The sequence below is a fragment of the Stomoxys calcitrans genome, chromosome 3 (assembly GCF_963082655.1).
Source record: "Stomoxys calcitrans chromosome 3, idStoCalc2.1, whole genome shotgun sequence".
Taxonomy (NCBI): domain Eukaryota; kingdom Metazoa; phylum Arthropoda; class Insecta; order Diptera; family Muscidae; genus Stomoxys; species Stomoxys calcitrans.
In genome coordinates this window covers 11,150,267-11,173,734 of record NC_081554.1, presented here as the reverse complement: position 1 = coordinate 11,173,734, position 23,468 = coordinate 11,150,267, and the positions used below count along the sequence as shown (strand labels likewise).

General features: G+C 34.8%; 2 protein-coding genes and 1 long non-coding RNA gene across 4 annotated transcripts; 2 read left to right on the top strand and 1 right to left on the bottom strand.

Annotated features, from left to right (window-relative positions):
* The first annotated feature begins 158 nt into the window (after window positions 1–158).
* On the top strand, window positions 159–1,187 carry LOC106086906 (vacuolar protein sorting-associated protein 29). The gene has a single exon (XM_013251729.2). The coding sequence runs from the start codon at window positions 314–316 to the stop codon at window positions 860–862; it is 549 nt and encodes a 182-aa protein (XP_013107183.1). The 5' UTR covers window positions 159–313; the 3' UTR covers window positions 863–1,187.
* Window positions 1,188–3,810: 2,623 nt separating this feature from the next.
* On the bottom strand, window positions 3,811–21,669 carry LOC106087344 (adenylyl cyclase-associated protein 1). Of its 2 annotated transcripts, XM_013252362.2 has the most exons (8): window positions 21,204–21,669; window positions 20,141–20,780; window positions 18,534–18,733; window positions 7,514–8,045; window positions 7,254–7,449; window positions 6,823–7,180; window positions 4,544–5,061; window positions 3,811–4,467 (listed from the first exon to the last, which is right to left on the bottom strand). In XM_013252362.2, exons 1-8 carry the CDS (start codon window positions 21,652–21,654, stop codon window positions 4,384–4,386), a joined length of 2,979 nt encoding a protein of 992 aa, XP_013107816.2. In that variant the 5' UTR covers window positions 21,655–21,669; the 3' UTR covers window positions 3,811–4,383. The 2 variants fall into 2 exon arrangements, with proteins under 2 accessions (XP_013107816.2, XP_013107824.1); XM_013252370.2 differs by lacking the exons at window positions 18,534–18,733; window positions 20,141–20,780; window positions 21,204–21,669 and adding an exon at window positions 11,901–12,167.
* Window positions 8,703–10,785, top strand: LOC106087362 (uncharacterized). Its single transcript, XR_001221272.2, has 3 exons — window positions 8,703–9,069; window positions 9,736–9,918; window positions 10,096–10,785. It is a non-coding gene; the product is annotated as an uncharacterized LOC106087362 (long non-coding RNA).
* Window positions 21,670–23,468: the final 1,799 nt, after the last annotated feature.

Sequence of the window (23,468 nt, the reverse complement as noted above, 5' to 3'; positions counted from 1 at the left end):
TTAACCTTCTAATTGTATCAAGACCACTACTTTCCACTGACATCATCTAACAACAACAACAACATTTCAACGTCTGTATTGCTGTCAAAATACGAACAAGAAAATATTAGCAGCTGGTCACTCAATTTAACCTCTTATTAATCTACCTTGCTTATTTGTCATTCAATGTTTATCTATCAAACGTCAGTGTAAGCTAAGGAAGTCATTTTTCATTACAAATTAATTTTTTTGCCACAAAATTGGGCGTTTCTGATAAGGAAAATACTTATTTCTATTGATAAAATCATTCCCACAAACCTCGCCTTTAATAATAATGTTGGTCTTAGTACTGGGCGATTTACACATACCCCATCGCTGCAGTAGTCTGCCAGCCAAGTTCAAAAAACTTCTTGTTCCTGGTCGTATTCATCATATATTGGTGACCGGTAATCTATGCACCAAGGAGTCGCATGACTATCTTAAAACCCTGGCCAATGATGTGCACATAGTACGTGGTGATTTTGATGATAATCTTTCATATCCAGAACAGAAAGTTGTCACCGTTGGACAATTTCGCATTGGACTGTGTCATGGTCATCAAGTGGTGCCAAGAGGTGATCCTGAGGCTTTGGCACTGGTACAAAGGCAACTGGACGTTGACATCCTTATAACCGGCCACACCTACAAATTTGAAGCTTACGAACATGGCAATAAATTCTACATAAATCCAGGCTCAGCTACGGGAGCCTTTAATCCATTGGACAACAATGTTGTGCCATCTTTCGTATTAATGGATATACAGAGTTCAACGGTTGTCACCTATGTGTATCAACTGATTGGCGATGAAGTCAAAGTAGAGCGCATAGAATATAAGAAAATCTAAATGTGTGCAAAGAAAGAAATTGTTGGACGACAGAAACATAATAGCAATTTTGAAAGTTGCTTTGTATCTATTAAATATGTATGGAATGTTATGATTTATAAGATAATATGCATTTCTATACAAATAACAATTGTTTCACAAAATCTAAAAATTGGAAAACTGCATGTGTTTCTGCTTAGATGTACAAGTGAGATATTTTTTTTTTTGAATTCTTGAACTCATTTTTTTTTTGGAAACATTTGTTTTTTGTATGGTTAAATGTACGAGTATATGTAGGTATTTACTAACTAAATACAATAAAATGAAATATTTTTTAAATATAGTATATGCCCAAATATGTTTCATTGCAAATGTAAAAACCAATGAACATCGATATCAGGACAAAAAGTCCTTTGTAACGCCCAGGGAGATAAATGTCAAATGATGTTCGATTTAGCTTACTGACAAAGACCCTCGGGTGCGTTTTTTAATGATAACTTTCGGCTCCAGCGGTTTGGTTTAAACCGAAACATGACATATTTTCGGATAGCAACAGTTGTGTCAGTTATATACCATCATTAGCACGCTCTCTTTTTCTGTAACCCAAATGTTTTCTTATCTCTAAAGGAACATTTCCGTTTTCGTTTCTCATATATGTGCTTTGCTGCTGATCACGTAGTTTTTTTTTTCAAATTTAGAAGAAACCCAGTACTCCATGTTGTGCCAGGGGTTTGGAATATTGAACCACTCAGTTTCAAAGAGACCAAAAAAAGTTCTTTTAAGTTTTTTTGAGCACTCTTCAACACAAGTCAAAAGTTTTTTATTGGATTAAGGTCTCAGCTTTTTATTGGTCTTTCCATACATCGTCATTTTTAATTAGAAATACGTTCATTTACTATTTATACTGTACTTAGAATCACCATTTTGTTTAAATACTACTTTGTGCTCGGCATAAATGCAAATGCAAATTTTGCCCATGAATATTCCACTAAGGAACTGGGGAAAACTTCGCACATATCAATGAGTGCAGTCCGATTCAAGTTTAAGCTCAATGATAATGTGCCTCCTTTTTATAGCCGAGTCCGGACGACATGCCGCAATGCGACACCTCTTTGAAGAGATGTTTTACATGGTATAGTACCTCACAAATGTTGCCAGCATGAGGAGGGGAAAACCACCGCTGAAAATTTTTTCTGATGGTCTCGCCTGGATTCGAACCCAGGCGTTCAGCGTCATAGGCGGACATGCTAACCTCCGCGCTACGGTGGCCTCGGTATAAATGCATCTGTCCACAAAATCGTGAAGATTTTTTAGTAGAATATCCCCAACCTAACACTTTAATGCTTCGTTTGCTTGGCTTTGCAACCAGTAATATTCATTGTCGTCTGATTAAAAACGATTTTTTTTTCGTTCGACCATAGAACTCTGTTTCAGCCAATGCTCTATGAAAAATTTCAGACTAGCTTTAATATTTTTCTCTGAAAAAGTTTGCTTTTTGCTTAACAGCCGCTGCCAAACCTATTATTCAAACCGGAAAATCCATCAGATGCAACCGTTATGCTGTCGGTTAGCAGACCAGTCGGTTCAAAGATATCCTACTTTTCTTATTTAAATCCCCGGCACAATTATTATGACATGGTTGGAAGAGCAATGTAAGATAAGTAGCGACGGACCAGGCCTGTGGTGGGAATCGAACCCACGATCCCCGCACTGGTAACCCGAGCACGCTACCCCCATGGCTGCAGGGGCGACCAACACATTACCTGGTTACATACAATTTTTTTTGTGAAAAGTAGTATGTTATCATTGAGAGTTCTGTAGTGTTTCAAAAAATATGTACACAACACCAGCCTTAATGGTTAAAGAACAAATGACGAAAAACACAGTTTTTCCTGTGTTTTTAATCATTTGGGTTTTAAAGGTACACATCTGCAAAAGACCTCAACCACCTACCGGAAAATATTACCTTAGGTTAGGCTAGGAGAGGTTAAAAAGAGAGTGCGGATATTAATCCGCCCCATGCCACCAGTAATCGGCTTTTTGTGCGCTGTAAATACTAAAAAGGTAAACTCGAAAAAGAAAATCTAAGTTAGGATTTTCTGTGCAACTTACAAAATCCCTCAATCCTTCCATGCCACGCACCTAAGTTGGTTCAGGTCTGGTATTGTCCCCATCTAAGTGCCGGTATCTGTTAGACGCGAAAGCCGGGCAATTCTCCAACGTCTCATCTTCCGGATTTTGCATAAGTGAGCTCGTAGTCGTTCCTATGTGTCCTGTTATGATACCGAAAGCTATACTGACCTCCTTCTTACTTCCTTTCAGTAATAGACTTGTCTTCTCACGATATGAACCTACCCATAGGATTTTCGACGTCCTACTGACCGTTTCGCTGTTCCACATGTGCGTATTTTCGCCTATCCCCTTAACGCGGAATGCATCGACCCGAAAGGCTTCGGGTTAACCATGTTTATTGACGGCAGTTCTCTGGCCTTCACTGCCAAATCGTCTGCTTTCTCATTCCCAGTTATTCCCGCTATGGCCCGGCACCCAAACGATGCGGATAGTGCCATCCTCAGAGAAGGCGTTAATTTCTTTCTTACATTCCAAGACTGTTCGTAATCTTACCGTCCTGGTTGTTATTGCCCTTATAGCCTGTTTACTGTTCGTAAAGACGTTCATACTGGACGTCCTAGCATTAATACCACACCACCTCACGCACTCCGTATTGTGGTCAGACAGTCTAAAACAGGGGCCTAACTTTCGCATCTGCTATCGAGCGATTTTTTGTTCGAAGATTATTTCCGTTCCGTAATGACAAATTGGATCAAGGCTTACGATCGTACTTTGTCAAAAAGTTATCGATTTCGGAGAAGAAAAATCGATGGTTCTTGTTAAAAAAAATGCTGTAATCTGCAATATTCTCATATTTACACCAAGCAATAAGGCATGAGCCCACATCCACCATTAAATACTTTCTCTTTTGTGGTTATTTTTATTTGCCAAAAATTAAAAAATAAACAGGAATATAAGTGAGGTACATCATCATACATATAAATATTAGTGTAAAGAAAAAAAAAACACATTGTAAAAAAATAAAAATTTTGTAATAAAAAACTTTTTTTTAAATAAATTAAAACAAACAAAAATAAATACAAGAATAATTTTCAAATACTTGGTCACTTTCTCAGTTGTGGTTTTGAGTGATATTGGCGGCGCTAAGAAGCTTAGAAATGGACAAAATCAAGTTTGGGTTTGTGGTGTGTAGAACTTTTTTTTTTGATTTTTTATTATTTTAGAATAAATATTTTAAAATGTTTCGTTTTAGTTATCAAAAGTGATTTGTTTTTGTTTCATTTTGTTTTTTAAATCTTATCTCTTATTTTTTAATGATTATATATGTTTAGCAAATGTTTTGATTTATTGGCATCTCTTTTCATCTCTTAATCTGTGTGTGTGTGTGGTTGGTTTCTGTGGAAAACGACAATGTATGTGTGAAATGATGGTGCGCAAGTGCTGTTAATACATTTCGGCAAATTGGCAGCTTAACCAAGGCTATCTACACAAACAGTCTTCAAAGTTTTGCCACTAATGGTAGTCTTAAACTGTTCTGGCAAAGGCAATTCCGTCTGGAAAATAAAATCAAATACGAATCATACATAACATAGTCTAATTTTTTTCTCATTACAAAAAAAAAAAACTCACATAATCTCCATTATCATCAGCAGGCAGCATAACATTCATTTCGGAAGATTTGGAACTCACAATTTCCACACCCATTGAGTCCTTGGACAAATACATTTGACAACCATCGGTTTTATCAATTGAAATTGTGGGTACATTGCCCAACACCTGCATTTGTACCGATTGACAGTTGACAAATTCAACAGATGCTACCACCGAATCGAAGAGCAGAGAACATTTTTTGCAGGAATCAAAGACGACATTGTTAACTTTGCCCTTGACAGTCAATGTGGATCCCTCACATCTGAACATATAGACAACATTGTTCATTTCAGCATTGTCCACCATCAAAGTTGGATTATTCTTCTGGTATTCAATAAGCCATTTCTTGCCATCTCGAGTGAATACAGGTGGCTTAACAACGTCAACGGCAGGCTTAGAGATCGAGCCGAATTGTGTGGGTGTTTTGAAGGGAGCTGGTCCAGTACGTAGCGTAGGATTCTTATGTGTTTGCATATCAGCAGTGACCTTTTTCAAATCTAAAAAATAAAAATATGAAATGTTACAAATTGAAGAAAAAAAAGCAACTAGCAAAAGCAAATAAATCTACTGGAACAGTCATTGAAGAAGGTTATATTGCTGCCAAGAAACTTTATAACCTAAGAATGCCGGATTTTTAATAATAAAAAAAAACGAATGCGAGTGAATACACCAATCGCCGCTTCAGTGAACTGCCACCCTTCCTCAGAAACTCTCGAGACATTAACACAGCAGCCGCTTGCTTTATACAAGCTGGTCGAATACCTCAGGTGAGACCTAATTTAACGTCAATAAATTGCAAATTTTCCCATGAAAATTCCATTGAGGAACAGGGGCAAATTTCTCATATATTAATGAGTGATGTCCGATTCATGTCTAAGCTTAATGATAAGGGGCCTCCTTTTTATAGCTGAGTCCAAAAGGCGTGCTGCAGTGCGACACCTCTTTGGGGAAAATTTTTTACAGCATAGTACCTCACAAATGCTGCCAGCATTAGGAGGGGATAAACACTGCTGAAAAATTGTTCTGATGTTCTCATCATGACTTGAACCCAGACGTTCAGAGTCATGGGCGGACAGGTTAACTTCTATGCTACAGTTTACCATGAACATTTCACAAAGGAACAGAGGATACTTCTCTCATATCAATAAGTGCAGTCCGATTAAAGTTTAAGCTCAATGATAAGGAGCCTCCTTTTTCATGCCGAGTCCAAACGGCGTGCCGCATACCGACACCACTTGGTAGAGAAGTTTTAACATGGCAGGATACCTCAAAATGTAGTCAAGGGGATAACCACCGCTGAACATTTTTCTGATGTTCATGCCGGGTTTTGAACCCATGCGTTCATGCTAACCTCTGCGCCATGGTGGCTTCTAATTTACCGCGGACGAAAATTCGCACAGTTGTTGTTGTAACCATATTTTCCACCACACCACCACAAAAGCTGGAACATTTAAGTCCGATCTGTGGTGTTCATTGCTGTCACGAGAAGCTTAGCTGTGAGCTACCGGGCGCGTCCACAGGTTGCGGATAGTGTAATGCTCCATCCAGAGTAGCTGCAACTGCAGTCGCGGACAATCAGCGGTATTGAGCAAAGAGTCTCAGTGAGAGGCTAGGCAGTTCCGGCTCTTGCATAAATACTGAGTGCCTATGATGCTCGATATGATAAGGCGAGTTATTGGCGCCTTTAAATAACCAATGGCCACAATGTTCCCGCGTCGATCGGTCCCTTGGACATAGACGAGCATCGCCACCTTCACATATAGACATGTGGCTACAGCAACAGCAATCAACAGTTACCGAGTAAATGCTATTTTCCGCCGCCTACAGCATCTAATGGCGTTACGACAAATCAAAGTCGTTCTGGTTCAATTACCTTCCGTCCTAGGCAACTGCTCAAATTCTAATTAGTATGGGTTAAAAGCCAACGTTTTAAATGTGTATACCCTTGGGATCACACGACACACTTCGTCTATTTCTTTTCCAAGCCAATCGTACTAAGTTTACAGTCAGATGACTTTAGAAGGACAACTTCTCTCGGTATCGCTTAGCGACCACGTTCTTTAAAGGAAGATCCCTTATCATAGAGCTGAAAATTGAATCCGACAGCACTCCTTGATATAAAAAATGCTCCTTAATGTTGAGAGAAAAACCACAGCTTAGCTCAATGTTGATATTTTCGATGTGTTGTTAATTTGTGTTTAAGTAGTTCCTTACACGATATGACATGCTAAGGTTAGTTAGTCTTTTGAGAAACTTACTTCTGGTGATGTTTTCGCCTTGATTGATTTCAGCAAACAAAGCACTACGTTCATCGCCGCCATCCAAGGACATATTGGACAAATCAAAGGTTGGTGGTGGCGGTGGAGGAGGACAAGCACCCATGGGAGGTGGTGGGGGAACAGCGCCACCTGAGGGTGCAGCTCCCTTACCTGACCATACTAAGCCGGTAGTATGATATTGTTTAATATATTGTTGCAATTCGGTCAATGTTTGTACCCAGGCACGGGCCCACTCAACATGTGTGGCATCCTTTTCTTTCCATTCCTTCAAAACACGATTGGTATAGAATTGGCCAGCATCGTTCATTTCCTTGACATGAGGACCTGGTGTTGGTGACTGGAAAATTCAATGGGAAGAATGTGGTCAATAGTAACAGTAACACCTCTATGAAAGCTGTTTTTACACTTACCACACAAACCCAACCCAATGCTGGAATACTTTCGCTAATGGCTGACAAGTGATTGAAGAATGGTGAAGCACGATTCTTTTCACGGAAATCTTGTATGGCCGTAATTTGATTTGAAGTTGGCTTCAATAATTCCATTTGTTTGGCCTGATCTGGCTGAGAGCATTGCGTGGCCAAAGTGACATATTGAAGTTGAGCACTGAAAATATGTAAGACAATATTACATACTACATGGTATTCAATTCACTTCAGTTACAACTTACTCAAAAGCTTTTTTCACAAATTCAGCATGTTTGGCAACATCGCCTCCAATTTTACTGGACAAGGCCAAATATTGGCCTAGTGATCCATTGACTATATCTTGATAACCCAAAACACTCATGCTGAGCTCTAGAGGTGGTGGCGGCGGAGGAAGTGAAGAGAAATCGTCTAAGACTGTGGGTATATTATCTAGGCTTCCCTCTCTTACTGCTATGGGCTCAACTGGACTATCGCTGGGGCTGCTAAGGCTATGACGATCGTTGATACGACTCAGCGACTCTTCTATACGTTCAATACGATGATTAAGCTTTTCCGTTTGCTGGTCAACGTTATAATTCTCCACAAGCTCTGCTGTAGGTGATGATAGTTGAAAGCTAGCACGTTTCTGTTCTATAACCGTGTCAAAGGTACGATTGGCAATATCCAATTCACGAGCACTTATTGAACGTTCCAAACGCTCCACAAGTTTCTCCAGGCGATTAACCAATATCTCAAGATTTTCAGCTATAGACGGTTTTATGGCAGGATCACAATCTATATAAAAATAATGACAACATTTATTAGAATCTCATATATTGACAGAAACGTCGAGGAGACTTTGGGGATAAAGGGTAAAACAGTTGAGAAATTTTAACATTTTAATAAGTACGTAGGATATGGAAAAAGTGCAGGCTGAAAAGGTTTAAAGAGTACTGAAAGTAATATTCATGCTTAAGGATAAAAAAACATTTTTAAAACTTTTCTAAATAGATAAAAAGCTAATTGAAAAATTTAACAGTAATTGTTTTGCTCTATTGATGTAAGGTTTCCTAGAAAAGAAAACGATGGTACAATTAAATTAGGTAATATTATCCCAAAGAAAGCTAAAAAGCAGTGAAGGGCAAATACACACACACACACACTACTATTGCTTGGCTTAGAAATAGTGTGCACCACTTCTATAAAGTATAATCTCTTAAAAGAAAACAACACTTTGCATTTAGAAGTTGCCTGAAGTGGACGCTTGGGGGTTCGGTGTTTAGTCATCGTTATACTCAGTACAGTTACAACTGTACATTGTTTTAATTCTGTAAATACACGTGTTTTAATTGACAGTTAGTGGGGATACCAACTTCGGAAGTACAACCTGACATTCAGAGTCGTATTCTACCATTTTACTTGAAATCAAAAACAGAAAGAAAACAAGGAAGAACAATAGCAACTCATTTCTAAAAACCCACCATCATTGTGGTGGAAAACATTAAAAATCGATAAGCTTACAACAATGAACATTAAATATCATAAACAATGAGGAGAGATATTGACACGTGTACAGGTGAAGCTTTATTCAAATTTTCTATGACAAACAAATTTAATATAAAAATCTAATTTTGACAAACTTTCTTTAATAACTTAATTTTCCACTAATTTTTTTTATTCAAATCAAATTTCGACAAATACCATAATAATGTTGAGGGAGAAAAGCCGTGCCTAAAGTTTTTTACTCCTTCATCTCAATTAAGACTATCCTTCGCGTAGTCTCCACCGTGGTAGCTATCTTAAACGGCCGTTTTAAGTAGTAAGTGAACATGTACCGCTATCTCCACATAAGCATTATATTAACCTGATTGAGTAGTCGAGCTGGTAGCTAGTAAGATAGTTAGTAGAAAACAAGCAAGAACGTGCTAAGTTCGGCCGGCCCGAATATACCCTCCACCATGGATAGCATTTGTTGCATGTTTTAGGCACACAAAGAATAATGAATAAGAACTGCTATGCTATTGGAGCTATATCAAGTTATAGTCCGATTCGGACAACAACTGAATTGAATGCTAAACATTGTAGAAGTCATTGTGTAATATTTCATTCCATTCGGATAAGGATTGAGCCTTGTAGGAGTTCAAGAAGGAAGATCGGTTAATATGGCAGCTGTATCAAGCTATAGATCGGTTCAGACCATATTTCACATGTATGTTGAAGGTCATGTGAGAAAGCGTTGTACAAAATTTCAGCCAACTTGGATAATAACTGCGCCCTCTGGAGGCTCAAGAAGTCAAGATCCCAGATCGGTTTATATGACAGCTATATCAGACTATGTACTATGTACGTCGAAAACGCTGTAACTCCTTCATTTTGTCGAATTTAGAAAATGTTGCACCATTCCGCAGTTCAAAATTAGAATACAAATTGTGTAATGAACAAAAATCCTTAAAATTTAACATTTTATTTTTTCCATTTTTTTTAGCAAAGTGGTTAACCCCAACAAAATTTGAATTTTTTGAAACGAAAATAATTTTTGAGTTGAGTATGCAACTTTGAAGTTTATGGCAAAAGATGAGGTTTGGCGCTACTCCTGTGCTGTTTCCTCATAAAACAAGCTCAAAATCGCATAAAGAATTCGTAAAATCGATTTATTTTAGAAATTTAGGTAATTTTAAACGTCTAAAACGCTGTAACTCCTTAATTTTTTCGAATTTAGAAAATTTTGCACCATTCCGCAGTTCAAAATTCGAAGACAATCATGTAATGAACAAAAATCCTTAAAACTTAACATTTTATTTTTTTGCATTTTTTTATCAAATGGCAAAATCATCAATTTTGGAAGCGAAAAAAATTTTTCAGTTGAGTACGCAGCTTTCAAGTTTATGGCAAAAAATGAGTTTGGCGCTACTGCTCTGTTGTTTCCCTCTTGAGGCTCAAGAAGTCAAGACCCAAGATCGGTTTTTATGACAGCTATATCGAAACATAGACCGCTTCGGCCATTTTACAATCCCAACTGAGCTACACTAATAAAAAGTATTTGTGCAAAATTTCCAGCGCCTAGCTTTACTCCTTCGAAAGTTAGCATCGTTTGGGTGCCGGGCCACAATGGAGTAAGGGGAAATGAAAGGGCAGCCGATTTGGCGGTGAAGGCCAGAGGACTGCCGTCAATAAACTTGGTTAACCCGCAACCTTTCGGGTCGACGCAGTCCGAGTTAAGGGAGTGGGCAACGAATGCGCATGCAACATTGTGGAACAACGATACGGTCGGTAGGACGGATCGTATAGATAGATCGTGAGAAGACAAAGCAGAAAGGAAGTAGGAAGGAGGTCAGTATAGCTATTGGTATCATAACGGGATACATAGGACTACGAGCCACTTATGTAAAATCGGTGCGGCAAGTGATGCATGTTTAGGGTAAGCGGGGAAGATGGTGAGGCGTTGGAGCAATTCCTTTGTCATTGCCCGGCTATCGCGTCTAACAAATACCGGCACTTAGGTGGAGACACTTTACCAGACATGAAGGAACTTAAGGGAGTGGTATTGAAAACAATTAAGGATTTTGTACACGGAATACCTAACTTAAAATTTTCTTTTTAGAGGTTATTTTATATTTTTTGGAGCGAACAACAAGCCGATTACTGGCTTCGGTGTATGTGCATAGTGGCATGGGGCGGATTAATATCTGCACCCCCTTTTAAACCTAACCTAATATGTTTGTTTTTTATTAAAATTATTATTTTGTTTTTATTTAAAAAAAAGTAATTAAAATTTTTATATTTTTTATACTTTTTTATATTTTTTTATAGTTTTTTTTTTATACATTTTAAAACCTTTTTTTAAATTTTTTTACATTTTAACGCTTTTTATATTTTTTATTTATTTTTTTTTTTTTAATTTTTTTAAAATATTTTATATTTTTAAATATATATATATATATAATTTTTAATAGCTTTTTTAATAGCAGAAAGAAAACTTTTTTTAATATGACAGCGTGTAATTCCATCTTAATAAAAGCATACATCAAAAATCAGCTGATCAATAATAGTTGAAAATAGATAATCTGGCGGTAAATTCAACAGTTTTTCTTTTCATTGAAGAATAATTCCTTTTAAAATAGGGAATGGGCTCCGAGCAATAAAGAATAAAACGAGGATTTGGACAAGCAGTCAACTTATCTTGTGATTTTTTTTTGAAATATCTTAGTTTGTAATCTAACCGTATTCAAGATAGATATCTTAGGGGTAATGTAAAAAACTTTTTAAACTAATCTCTTTTAATTTTACTTTACTATTTCACTACATGAAGACAAAGCATTGAGTTCTCAGTGGTTTGTATACCTTCCTATAGATTACTCTTTAATATATCGTTGTATTTATTTCGTTGTATGTACTTTTTGCTTTTTCACATATTTTGAAATTTTTGAATCTAGCAACGTCACATATAAACAATTTAAAGATGTGGAGGAGAAGCAGTCTATTGAAAGCTCTACACGATTCTTGGTTTCCCACACAAAAATGTCTTTTTACTTGGAATTTTCCATTTTAAATTTCTTACAAGATTTTTTTACAAATTACACACACCCAAAGGAGAAAAAAAACATACACCTGTCTTGTGGATTAGATTTTGTCTCCTTGTGGTTTCTTTACCTGGATTGTTGCAATTTTTAATGTCGTGAATAATTAAAGTTCTGCCATAGCAAGAACTAAGTGATTGACCCATTAACTTTGTACGGAAACACACCTTAGAACTGTTTCAAGTTCTATGGGGGGTTGGGTGATGTTGGCCAAAGATATAGGATAACACAAGAAAGAACACTCCACCTTGAAAACTGAACACTTTATGGCCTAATAAATTAGGAAAAAAATAGTCCATATATGATTATTTTTAAAACGAAATCTACACTTTGTGTTGGTCGCCTAAGTGACTGACGTTCTCGTTGTATAAAGAAATGCGCTGAACAAAATCTCGCTGGTGAAAAAAAATTGTTTTAACGCTACGGTGGCGATGGCTGATTCATTACAAATGTGTATTGTTTTTTCTTTTTAATGTACAAAAAGTCTCGATTGATGACAATGTTACTGGTATATGTATTTTTATATATCGCTCATATGGGACAAGAGTGTCATAACTCAAAAATTTACAAATTATTAGGGCAAAACAAAAAAAAAAAAACTTTAAAAAAAATTGTAAAAATAATATTAAATTACAGAATTGTTAATTCAATTTGCCGTCATTTATATTTTTTTTAATATATATTTTTATGGACTTCAATGGCCTTTTTATAGTGGAATAATAAAGAAATATGAAATGGAAAAAGGAAAAATTGACAACAACGTTTGAATCTTGATAGTGAATTCTTCGCCTTTTATGGAAAATAAAATTATTCTTGTTCACTCGCCAACAAAACTACATAATTTTTCAGTTATTACACTTTTGAAGAATATGATCGATTTTTAATGTATGTACATTCATTCATGTATGTTTGTATTGCTTGGCATTACAAGTGTTGCTGCTGCCCAGTAGTAATTATTACGTACAATAAACCACACATAAATAAACGTCTGTTTTCTGATTTTAGTTAATACGTGTACGTGGGTTGGACAACAAATCTTAAGGGCAAGGTTATTTGGTATTGTATTTTTATGAATGGGAAAAATACAAAAATCTATTTGGGACGGATGTCGGGAGACCTAAAACTACTCACTGTTACAAATTTCAGCGAAATCGGATAAAAATCGAAATCGGTCTATATAGCTGCTATATCTAAATATGGACCGATTTGGCCCGTTCAAGCACTTTACCAGCGTGCATCATAAAGACGTATTTGTTCCAAATTTCAGCTCAATATCTCAATTTTTGAAGGCTGTAGAGTGATTACAACAGACAGACGCATAGAGGGACGGACGGACAGACACACGGACATCGTTAAACCGTCTTAGAATTTTACGACGATCCGAAATATATGTACTTTGTAGGGTCGGAAATTGAATTGAATTGAATTTCGATGTGTTGCAAATGGAGCGACTAAATGATTATACCCCCTATCCTACAGTCGTGGGTATAAAAATTTAAGATTTAATAACTTTTTGTTGTGGAAAGTCATATTAATAAAGTAATTCGCACTCGCGAAAATAGGAACACACAAAAAATCTGAAGTTTTTTCTCAACTCAGCTAATAAACAATTTGGAAAACCATTGGTTTGGTTGTTAACCCTGTGGTAAATGCCAGCCAAAAAAAAATAGATCTTGAACGGATAGACTACGAACAGAACACTATATGCAAATTTTCAGCCCAATCGGACCAATCACATCGGGAGATCGGTATATATGGGAGCTACATCTAAATTTGAACCGATATGGCCCATTTGCAAACTCCAACTACCTACATCAATATTAAGTAGTTATGCAAAACTTCAAGTGGTCAGCTTCACGCATTCGACCGCTATCGTGATTTCGACAGACAGATGAACGTACATGGCTAGATCGACTCAGAACGTCATTTTTTTTCTCTTCTTATTTTTTATTTTTAATATATATTTTTTTTATTTCATATAATTGTTTTATTTTATTTCATATAATATTTGTGTTGTACACTGAGGCGGCAGCCCTTACCGATGAAAGTTTCCATCGATTAAATTTTTTTAATTAATTAATTTTTTTATTTAATTTTAATTGAATTGTTGTTTTTTAAATAATAATTTTTTTTTATTATCTACATTTTTTTGCTTGCTTTTTTTGCAAGTTTTTAACATTTCTACATAAAAATATTTTTCAAAGCTTATTTTAATACACATTTTCATATTTACAATATTTAATTTTTTAATGTGCTTTTTTTAATATGTTTCAGTTCCTTTTTCTTAATTCTTGTTTTATTTTTAAAAATTTTTAGGTTCTTTATATTTTTAATATTTTATAAAAAATAATTATTATTTCAAATTACATTTTTTTTCCTATGTGTTTTATGGTTTTAATACTTCTTATTTTTCAAATCCTGCTTTTTGTATTAAAAATTCGAATTACTTTTTTAATTTTGTTTTTATATTTTTTAGATTTTTTTTATTTATGTATATATTTTTATTTTTGTCTTAAATTTTATATTGTGTTTTAGTTTCCATTTTTATTCAGTCTTTTTTAAATATTTTAGTTTTTTTACAGAAAATAACATTTAAATTTATTATGGGATAAAATTTTCCAAAATTAATTTTTATTGTGGTACAAATCAACAATTTTTCATTTGAAAATTCATTAGAATAAAACTTTAAAAACAAGTATGCAAACATTGGTGTCAGAAACATTTTCAAAATTTTTCTTGTCTTAAAGTTATAAAATAGTATTTTTTTTATTAAATTTCTAACAAAAAAAGATGACGCAAAACTTTAAGAGCGACCTACGTTCACTGCTTAGAACTCTCTATAGATTTGACATGACATACACTCACATAAACAAAACAATACTCAAAATATATAAGTTGGATTTTCAAATTTTATAGATAATTATGGATTTGACACATGTATGTATATGGAATTGGGTTAACATACCCAAACCTTGCCATATTAGAAGTCTGTTTATAGTTTTTAGTAAGAGAATTGGAAAAATTCAAGAACACTTTGATATCAAATTCTACTCCATATACTATTTACCTTTCCCCACGGTTACTGAGTTACTGGAATGAGTGAGTGAATCGAATTTTAAGTTTACTTTAATTGTAAACGATGCGATAAACGAAAAATCGAAAAAGTCATTGCTGTTCGAATAGTTACCACCACAACAAATTGCGGTGATAAGATAAATTAAATTTATGTGTGATTAATAGAAATGAAAAAAAAAACATGCAAATAATTGAAAAAATGAGTCACAACAATAAATACACTGTGGTGATTCAAAACATCAAGTAGGGTCGTTTCTAAAGATTGAAGCAAGGGGAGGAATAAAAAAAAACACACACACAAATAGAAACTGACAAAACTGACAGCTAGTGATGACGATGGAGATGAAAATATTTGTTTTAAACTTTAACTACAACAAGAAAATTAAATTTGAAATTTTTAACTGAAACTAACAAAAGCTTGCACATTATCGAAAGAGGTATTAGGCAAGCTTTTGTAACTTTAAATCTAATTTATTACAAAATTAGATAATGGGGTCAAACTAACACGGAATACTTGGGAACATTATGTACATCGATTGATTGTTGCTAAAAAACCAACTTTATTCATTAAAAATGCAGTAAAAAACTTTCAATGTAGCTGTCCTTCAAATTGCATAACTAAAGCTATCGGCAATTAGCCTGTGTTATCGAATGTTCTGCAGAACAAGAATGTGCTGGACGAAAGAGCCAAACATTGTAATATATCGTTGAAAAACAATTGTATATTGTTTAAAACAAGTTTTTTTATTTTGTTATTTGTCATATATATTTTAAACAACAACCAGTTGCTTTGTATACCTTTGAGATGGTATAATATGCTGAGATGATCGATTTTGTTTCTATCCCGATTTCGATAATTTTTGACAAATTACATTCGCAAGCCATCATCCAATTAGTATTTACGGAACAGAATTAATTTTTAAACAAATACTCGCTCGATAACGGAATAAGGTCCCAGATTCTTTGCATATCTAGAGTATATACAATGTCTCTGGAAAACTATAAGTTTTCGATTACTGTCGATAACTCATATTTTTCTATGTATAGAGCACAGATGTTCAATTGGTAGATCTGCCATCGGCTCTTTTAAGATACACCAACTACAAAAATTAGAAGTGAACGCAGAAACCTAAGAGAAGACCGAATTTAAACAGAACTGTGTATGAATAATGAATCTGATTTAGCTTGTTTTCACTCGGACACTTTTGTGCTTTTAAACTTTAAATTATTTTTACAAAACACTTTTTAACGTACTTTTTAGTTTCTTTTTGTAAATTTGTTAATTTTGCCCATGAACATTCTACTAAGGAACAGGGGCTTACTTCCCACATATCAATGAGTATAGTCCGATTCAAGTTTAAGCTCAATAATAAGGGGCCTCCTTTTTATAGCCGAGTGCGAACGGGGTGCCTCTTAAGAATTAAACAAAAGAAAACGTCAGATTTCTAATCGTTGTTCGTGGTTGCCATTTGTTGGAGAGAGTGAACATTCATCTATAAGAATCTATTGTGATATAGAGTAAAACTACTATGCGTACATACATAGAGTAAAACCAGTAAGGAAGGGCAAAAGTCGGGCGGTGCCGACTGTATAATACCCTACACCTTCCCTATAAGTACAATGTGGGAGCTATAAACCAATTTTGATGGTTTCCCTATAAGTACAATGTGGGAGCTATAAACCAATTTTGATGGACCTCGGCGGATGTTTTCCGATGGGTTATTAAACAAACTACGGCTGACAAATGACAATATTATTGCAAATTACCCAAAATCTGAGGAACATATTTATGGGAGCTATTTCTAAACCAATTTCGAGCAAACTTATCACATAATGTGATAGTCGTCAAAGAAAGCGTTGTGCAAAGTTTTGGCAAGGTTGGTTGGAGTGAAAATCAGGCGATATACATATATGACAGCTATATCTAAATCTGAAACGATTTCTATGGAATTCACCAGTAATGTCGGGAGTCTTCGCAGATACTGTGGCAGTCGTCGAGGAAAGCCTTTTGCAAAATTTCGGACGAAATATATATATGAGAGCTATTGGGTTGCCCAAAAAGTAATTGCGGATTTTAAAAAAAAAGTAAATGCATTTTTAATAAAACTTAGAATGAACTTTAATCAAATATACTTTTTTACACTTTTTTTCTAAAGCAAGCTAAAAGTAACAGCTGATAACTGACAGAAGAAAGAATGTAATTACAGAGTCACAAGCTGTGAAACAAATTGTCAACGCCGACTATATGAAGAATCCGCAATTACTTTTTGGGCAACCCAATATATTCATGAAACTCACCAGTAATGTTGAGAGTACAAAGAAAATCTTTCCTGTCAAATTTCTAGAGAATCGGTTAACATATGACCATATAATTGCAATATTACTGTAAATCGGACGAACATAAATATGGGGGCTATATCTAAATCTGAACCGTTTTCGAGCGTTGTACCAAGTTTTGGGAGCTTTATCTAAATCTGAACCGATATCTAGGAAATAAACCGGAAATGTCGAGTCACAAGAAAATCCTTCCATCCAAATTTCGAGAGAATCGATTAACAAATGACCATTTTATTGCATTATTACTGCAAATCGGACGAACATATATATGGGAGGTATATCCAAATTTGAACCGATTTTTTCCCGTTTCAATAGCCTTCGTCTCTAGGCCAAAAAAAACATGACTGTACCAAATTTTAAGAAGATCGGATGAAAACTGCGATCTGTACTTTGTACACAAATGAACATGGACAGACCGAAATCAGGGAGTGATTCTGAGTCGATCGGTACATTTATCAATGGCTCTATCTCTCTTTCTTCTAGGTGTTACAAACAAATGCCCTAAGTTATAATACCCTGTACCACAGTAGTGTTGTAGGGTATAAAAATTATTCGAGTACAGCTACATCCGCATGAGGGCGCATTGAAAAAACTAATACAAGAAGACAAAATGTACTACACTGCTACGAATTATTAATGTGTATGTCTCTTAATCACTTAAAGACACTAAAAATCTGTTTAATCGAAACAATGAGCTCTTATTCTGTATTTATAACCCTCAGAAAATCAAAATTTCGATTTAAATTTGAAAATAACTTAAAATTTTTATTCTATTGCAAAGACACTACGAAAAATATGTTGTACAATGAAAGCTATAAAAATACTGGGGTAAGGGTATTTTACATGGATATTTAGGTTTCGGTATGCTATTATTTTCATAGTTTTCATTGAAAATGGAATTCTATTTTTAATGTGTGTCGTAGTCGTCGTTGTTGTCTAATGACACAAAAAATTCGTGTTGTGTTAAAGTGGGAGGCGAGATGGTGAATGATTATGGGGTTTAAATTTTCTATTCTTCACACATTGCCCAAACATAAACTGGCCTAAAATGAAATATACAACGCAACGCAATAGCAAAAACATTTCACATTCTTAAAAAGTAAACAAAACGAAGAATTCGTACGCAAATAGAAATGGGGTAGCACATCTTAATAGGGAAAGGAATATGAATGAAATGCAATGAAAAACTTAATACAGTTGCCGCATGAGGATGCATTGCAAAAAAACAAAACTACAAGAAGACAAAATGTACTACACAGCTACAGTTGTATTTATGTTTATGTCTCTTAATCACCTCCCCCACAACGTTCGTAATGTGTTGGTGGTGCTAGTGGCAATACGCAAGATGTCGTTGTCCCAAATTCAAGTGGCTGAAAGCGTGTACTATGCCCAACAGCAGCCTGTGCTGCACGCAATAAGTCTTCATAGAGCCTTTGTCGTTTTAGTTCAAGCTCATCGCGCCCCACTGGTGTTACAGGTGGTTCAATGCAGCCTCTATAAAAACCCAGAAGTTTTTATTTAACAACTTATAAATAGTTGAAACTCTTGTTTATTGATTCATGTCGATCCTGAAGTGTGTATGAAAAAAAAAAAACCGTTTCTAAAATCCCATAACGGGTTATTAGAAATGCGAAATAAAACTAATTGTACAAAACATTAACAAAATTTGTCACTGGTTTAGTTATCTAATCAGCTGATCACAAACAGCTGATTTTGATTAATTTGAACTGGTAGAGTAAAACTTTTCTGTAGTTTTGGCATTAAATTTCAACTAAAGCCAATCGATGTTTGTCATTTTACTCATAAATTCCTTGATCTGAGACTTTAAATTTGAAGAAGGAAAATTTGAAGGAAAAAAAAAGGTCTATTTTGAAGAAGGAAAATTTGGCAGAAGTATAAGGCTTTACGAAGTCAAACCTGGTTTATACGGAGATAGTATATGTTGCTGAATACATATGACCAATTTCAGCCAAATCTGATAAAAAATTAAGGCTTACATTAGAGATTTAAAAGTCGGCTTACGGTTATTCAATGAGTTGACATTTTGCGTAAAAAATTAGAAACGAAAAATAAGATCCTAAATAATCATTGCTTGTGCAAATGTGAATAATTTTAACACAAACAAAATATTGTCAGGAAATCCAAAAGTTGCTTATGCAGAGCAATTTCCTAAAAGACGCATATTTTTCCTGATTTTGATTTAACTTATTAATTTTATAAAAGACGTATTTTTACCTCATTTCATTCAAGGTGAAACTGTCATATAAGAACAACACTCCAACATCTGAGACAGATGCTGTAGTACGAATGTTGCTGAATCAATACAAAAAGCAACAAATATTAAAAACATTGAGGTCATCAGATCCATTCTGACTTTGCAAGTCAAAACTAGATTTTTTAAATTGAAAAATAATTTTTTAAATTTCTGTAGTCGGCTAAGCCGATGAAAGTCAAAAGTTGAAGAGACGAAAACATTAACTTTTTTACACTCGAAAAAAAAACTTTAAAATCAAAATATCGATTTTCTACAATCGAAAAAAGGTGAAACTTGAAAACTTGTACAAGAAGTAAAATCGGACGTCTGTTTAATATGAAAGTTATATACGAATTTAAATCGATATGACCCATTTGCAATCGCTTATGACCTACATCCTACAAAATACAATCGGATGTGGAATATCAGACGGACTGGCGTACTTTAACTGATGGAGTTGGAATGTCAAGATCCATATCCACAAAATATGTATAGGGTCGCAGATTTATATTTTGAGGTGTTATATACTGAACTAGCTTACTACATCCTCAACCTGGGCTTTAAAATAAATGCATTAAACCTAGGGATCGATATGAATATTAAACAAATAATCAAAAGATTTCAATTTCCATTGAAAGTTTCATTACATCTCATGTAGACGTTCATCATTAAACCATTGCGGTAAACCATGTGCATAAGCTAACGATTCCGATACAATGTCATCCATATCATCATCGCGCTCAATATAGGGCGCACACATACTATCACGTTTTGGTGGTGGCAATGAATCGGAAAATACATCGTCTTCCTCATCACCCACAGATGCCGTTTGATGTGGTAGCTGAGACAATGGCGGCGGCGGGAAAGGTTCCGGTTCTATAATTTCGGCATGCACACTAATGTTGACACGCTTCTTAATAGACTGGTGTGTGGAATTGTGACGCGATAGGCATGATTTTGTTGGTGCATTATTTGTATGATTTGTATGGCTAGTTGCGACGGCAACTACTGTACTATCAGTTGTGGAAGAACTATTTGCTAGCTGTTGAGTTAGATTTGATGTTGTGCTTTCATCTTCCGCTGACGATGATGTCGCTGTCGTTGTCATCTTCATTGTTGTCGAAGACGATGATAGACTTGGATTAGTACTTTCAGTTTTACTCTGTGCTATAACATCTTCCTCATCATCTTTGTTACAAGAAATGTTTTTTATAATGGAGTTATTGTAATCACATAACATGTTTTGTTTAGCATGTTCATCATGCGGATGAATTCTCCCATTGTCAACTGGAAAACGAATTCATTTGAATATACATATGTGCAAATGCTGGCATTTAAATAAGTATTTGTGATAGTTGGAAATAAATGAAGTTTGTAATGACCAAAAATAAAAATGAAATTAAAAATTCCATAAACAGAAAAAAAGCAAAATTGTTGTTAATTTTTTCTGACCGATTTTATGAATTTTTTGAAAATTTATGGAATTATAAAAATTATTGTCACCAATGTTTGGCGGCATTTATGGGATATTTAGCCTGTTGTAGCAAACTTTTTTTTTTCTTAAAAAAGTTTTCATTTTTTTCTGTATAAATTTCAATAATTTTTTTGCAACACCCAATACTTCCCGCTGAATAACAAACATATAAAAGGTGTTGAAAAACAAAACTTTAGATTTTAATTTTAATCAAAGGAAAGAAAATTAACCAATACCATTTACAACATCCTTTGGGCCTGTTGCTTCAGCTGTCTTATCCTTGGATTCAATATCTATTGCTGTTTCTGTCACAGTCTCCGTTTGCGCCAAAGATTGCTCGATCTTTATTTCCGAATTTTTTGACACAACCACCTCCGTCTCCTCCTTGCCAATCTCAATTTTGTCATCGTTTTTACTATCATTTTGACTATTGCCATTCACTATGTTATTGCCATTCACTTCAGGGTTTTGACTATTTGTTATGGAATTCGTTGTGGCTTTTGTATCATCAGTCGTTGTTGCTTTACCATTTTCAATGGTAATCGTTGGTATTATAAGTGTTTTATTTTCGTTTGTTTTATTTGTAATTTCTTCATTGGTGTTTTGTTCAGCGTCTTTATTATCGCCACCATTAATTTCGTTTGATTTTTTCGATTTTTTGGGATTTGCACGACAACAGGAAAACATTTTTTTTAAGTTTGTTTTATTTTGTTTATATCAATGCTGAATGACTTTATTTTTTGAACTTAAGTAAATAAATTTATTTAAAATTAATATAAGGCATATGGTTTTAGGTTCACTAAACAAAAACAGTGTTCCTTCTTTTTAATAAAACTATAATTTTTATGGGTCGTTAATGGATTGCAACTCGACTACAATTGAGTTGCCAGGAGACAAAACCACGAAGTAAAAATTAGCAAAAGTTGGAAATTTTCGTCAATTTTATTCAATATTAGTATTTTTACAGTTCAGCTACTAAGAAAAAGTACGTAACTCAATGCAAAAATGAACATTTCTGTAACGATTTTGGCCGTTGGCAACGCAACTGAAGTTGGGTTGCCATCCATATTCGACCCATTATTCTCCTTTTACACTACTGGGCATATTATAATACGGTAGCCCTTTCAACAACTCACTCAGAGCCAAAAACCAAGTCAATAAACTTTCTTAACAATTATACGTATGAATAATAACACCATGCAACACATCCCTGTCATATCGTCAAACATTCTTTTGTATTTTTTATTAAATTTCGATAAAAGTGGCAATAAAATAAAACCGTTTATAGACATCACCCTGAATCCTCTGGTCTCCTAATGTGAAGTGAAAATTTAATGCAAATACTAAGCAAACATCCCATAACAAAAATTATTATTATCTAATGCTGTGGTACGTTTGCAGTTCGTATAGCAGTCAGTGCAGCAAAGTTAACACAATGCACTAAGAAATATATTCTATTCAGACATTGCAAGCCCATTAATTTAAATAAAATAAGTAAAAAGGCATTAAGTTCGGCCGGGCCGAACTTTGCATACCCACCAACTCGGGTATATATTTAAACCCCTTTTCGTCACTATCCGGTGAAAATTGGATAACTTATGCAGCTAAATTCGGCACGGACATTTAGTAGTTTAATGAATATAAGTCACTGTTGAATTTTGTATTTCAAATTTCTATAAAATCGGGTAATAAATAAAGCTTTTATGAGCTTCAGACCCTTAATATATGGCAGCTATATCTAAATATAGTCCGTTCTCAACCATATTTAGGTCTAATGTCGGGAGGCTTAAAATAACTCACTGTTTCAAATTTCGGCGAAATCAGATAAAAAACCTTTTATGGGCTTCAGACTTTTTCGGGGGATCGGTTTGTATGGCAGCTATATCTAAATATAGTCCGATCCGAATCATATTTGGGACGGATTTCGGAAGACTTAAAACTAACCGCTGTTTCAAATTTCAGCCAAATCAGGTAATAAATAGTGATTTTATGGGCTTCTGACCCTTTAACGGCAGATCGGTCTTTGTAGCAGTTATATCTTAACAAGTTCCGATCCAAACAATATTTTGGTCCTATGTTGAGATCTACTCACTGTTTCAAATTTTAGCGAAATCGGATAAAAAATAAAGCTTTTATGGGCTTTTTTCTGGAGATCGATCTATATGGCAGCTATATCGAAATATAGTTCGACTTGAACCATATTTAGGTCAGATGTCGGGAGGCTTAAAACTAGCCACTGTAACAAATTTCAGCGAATACGGGTAATAAATAGAGCTTTTATGGGTTTCAGACCCTTTATCGGCAGATTGGTATATATGGCAGCTATGTATAAATATAGTCCGATCTGAACCATATTTCTATCCTATGTTGGGAAGCCTTAAACTACTCACTGTTTCAAATTTCAGCGTTATCGGATAAGAAATAACGCATTTATGGGCATTAGACCCTTTATCGGCAGATCGGTCTATATAGCAGCTATATCCAAATATGGTCCGATTTGG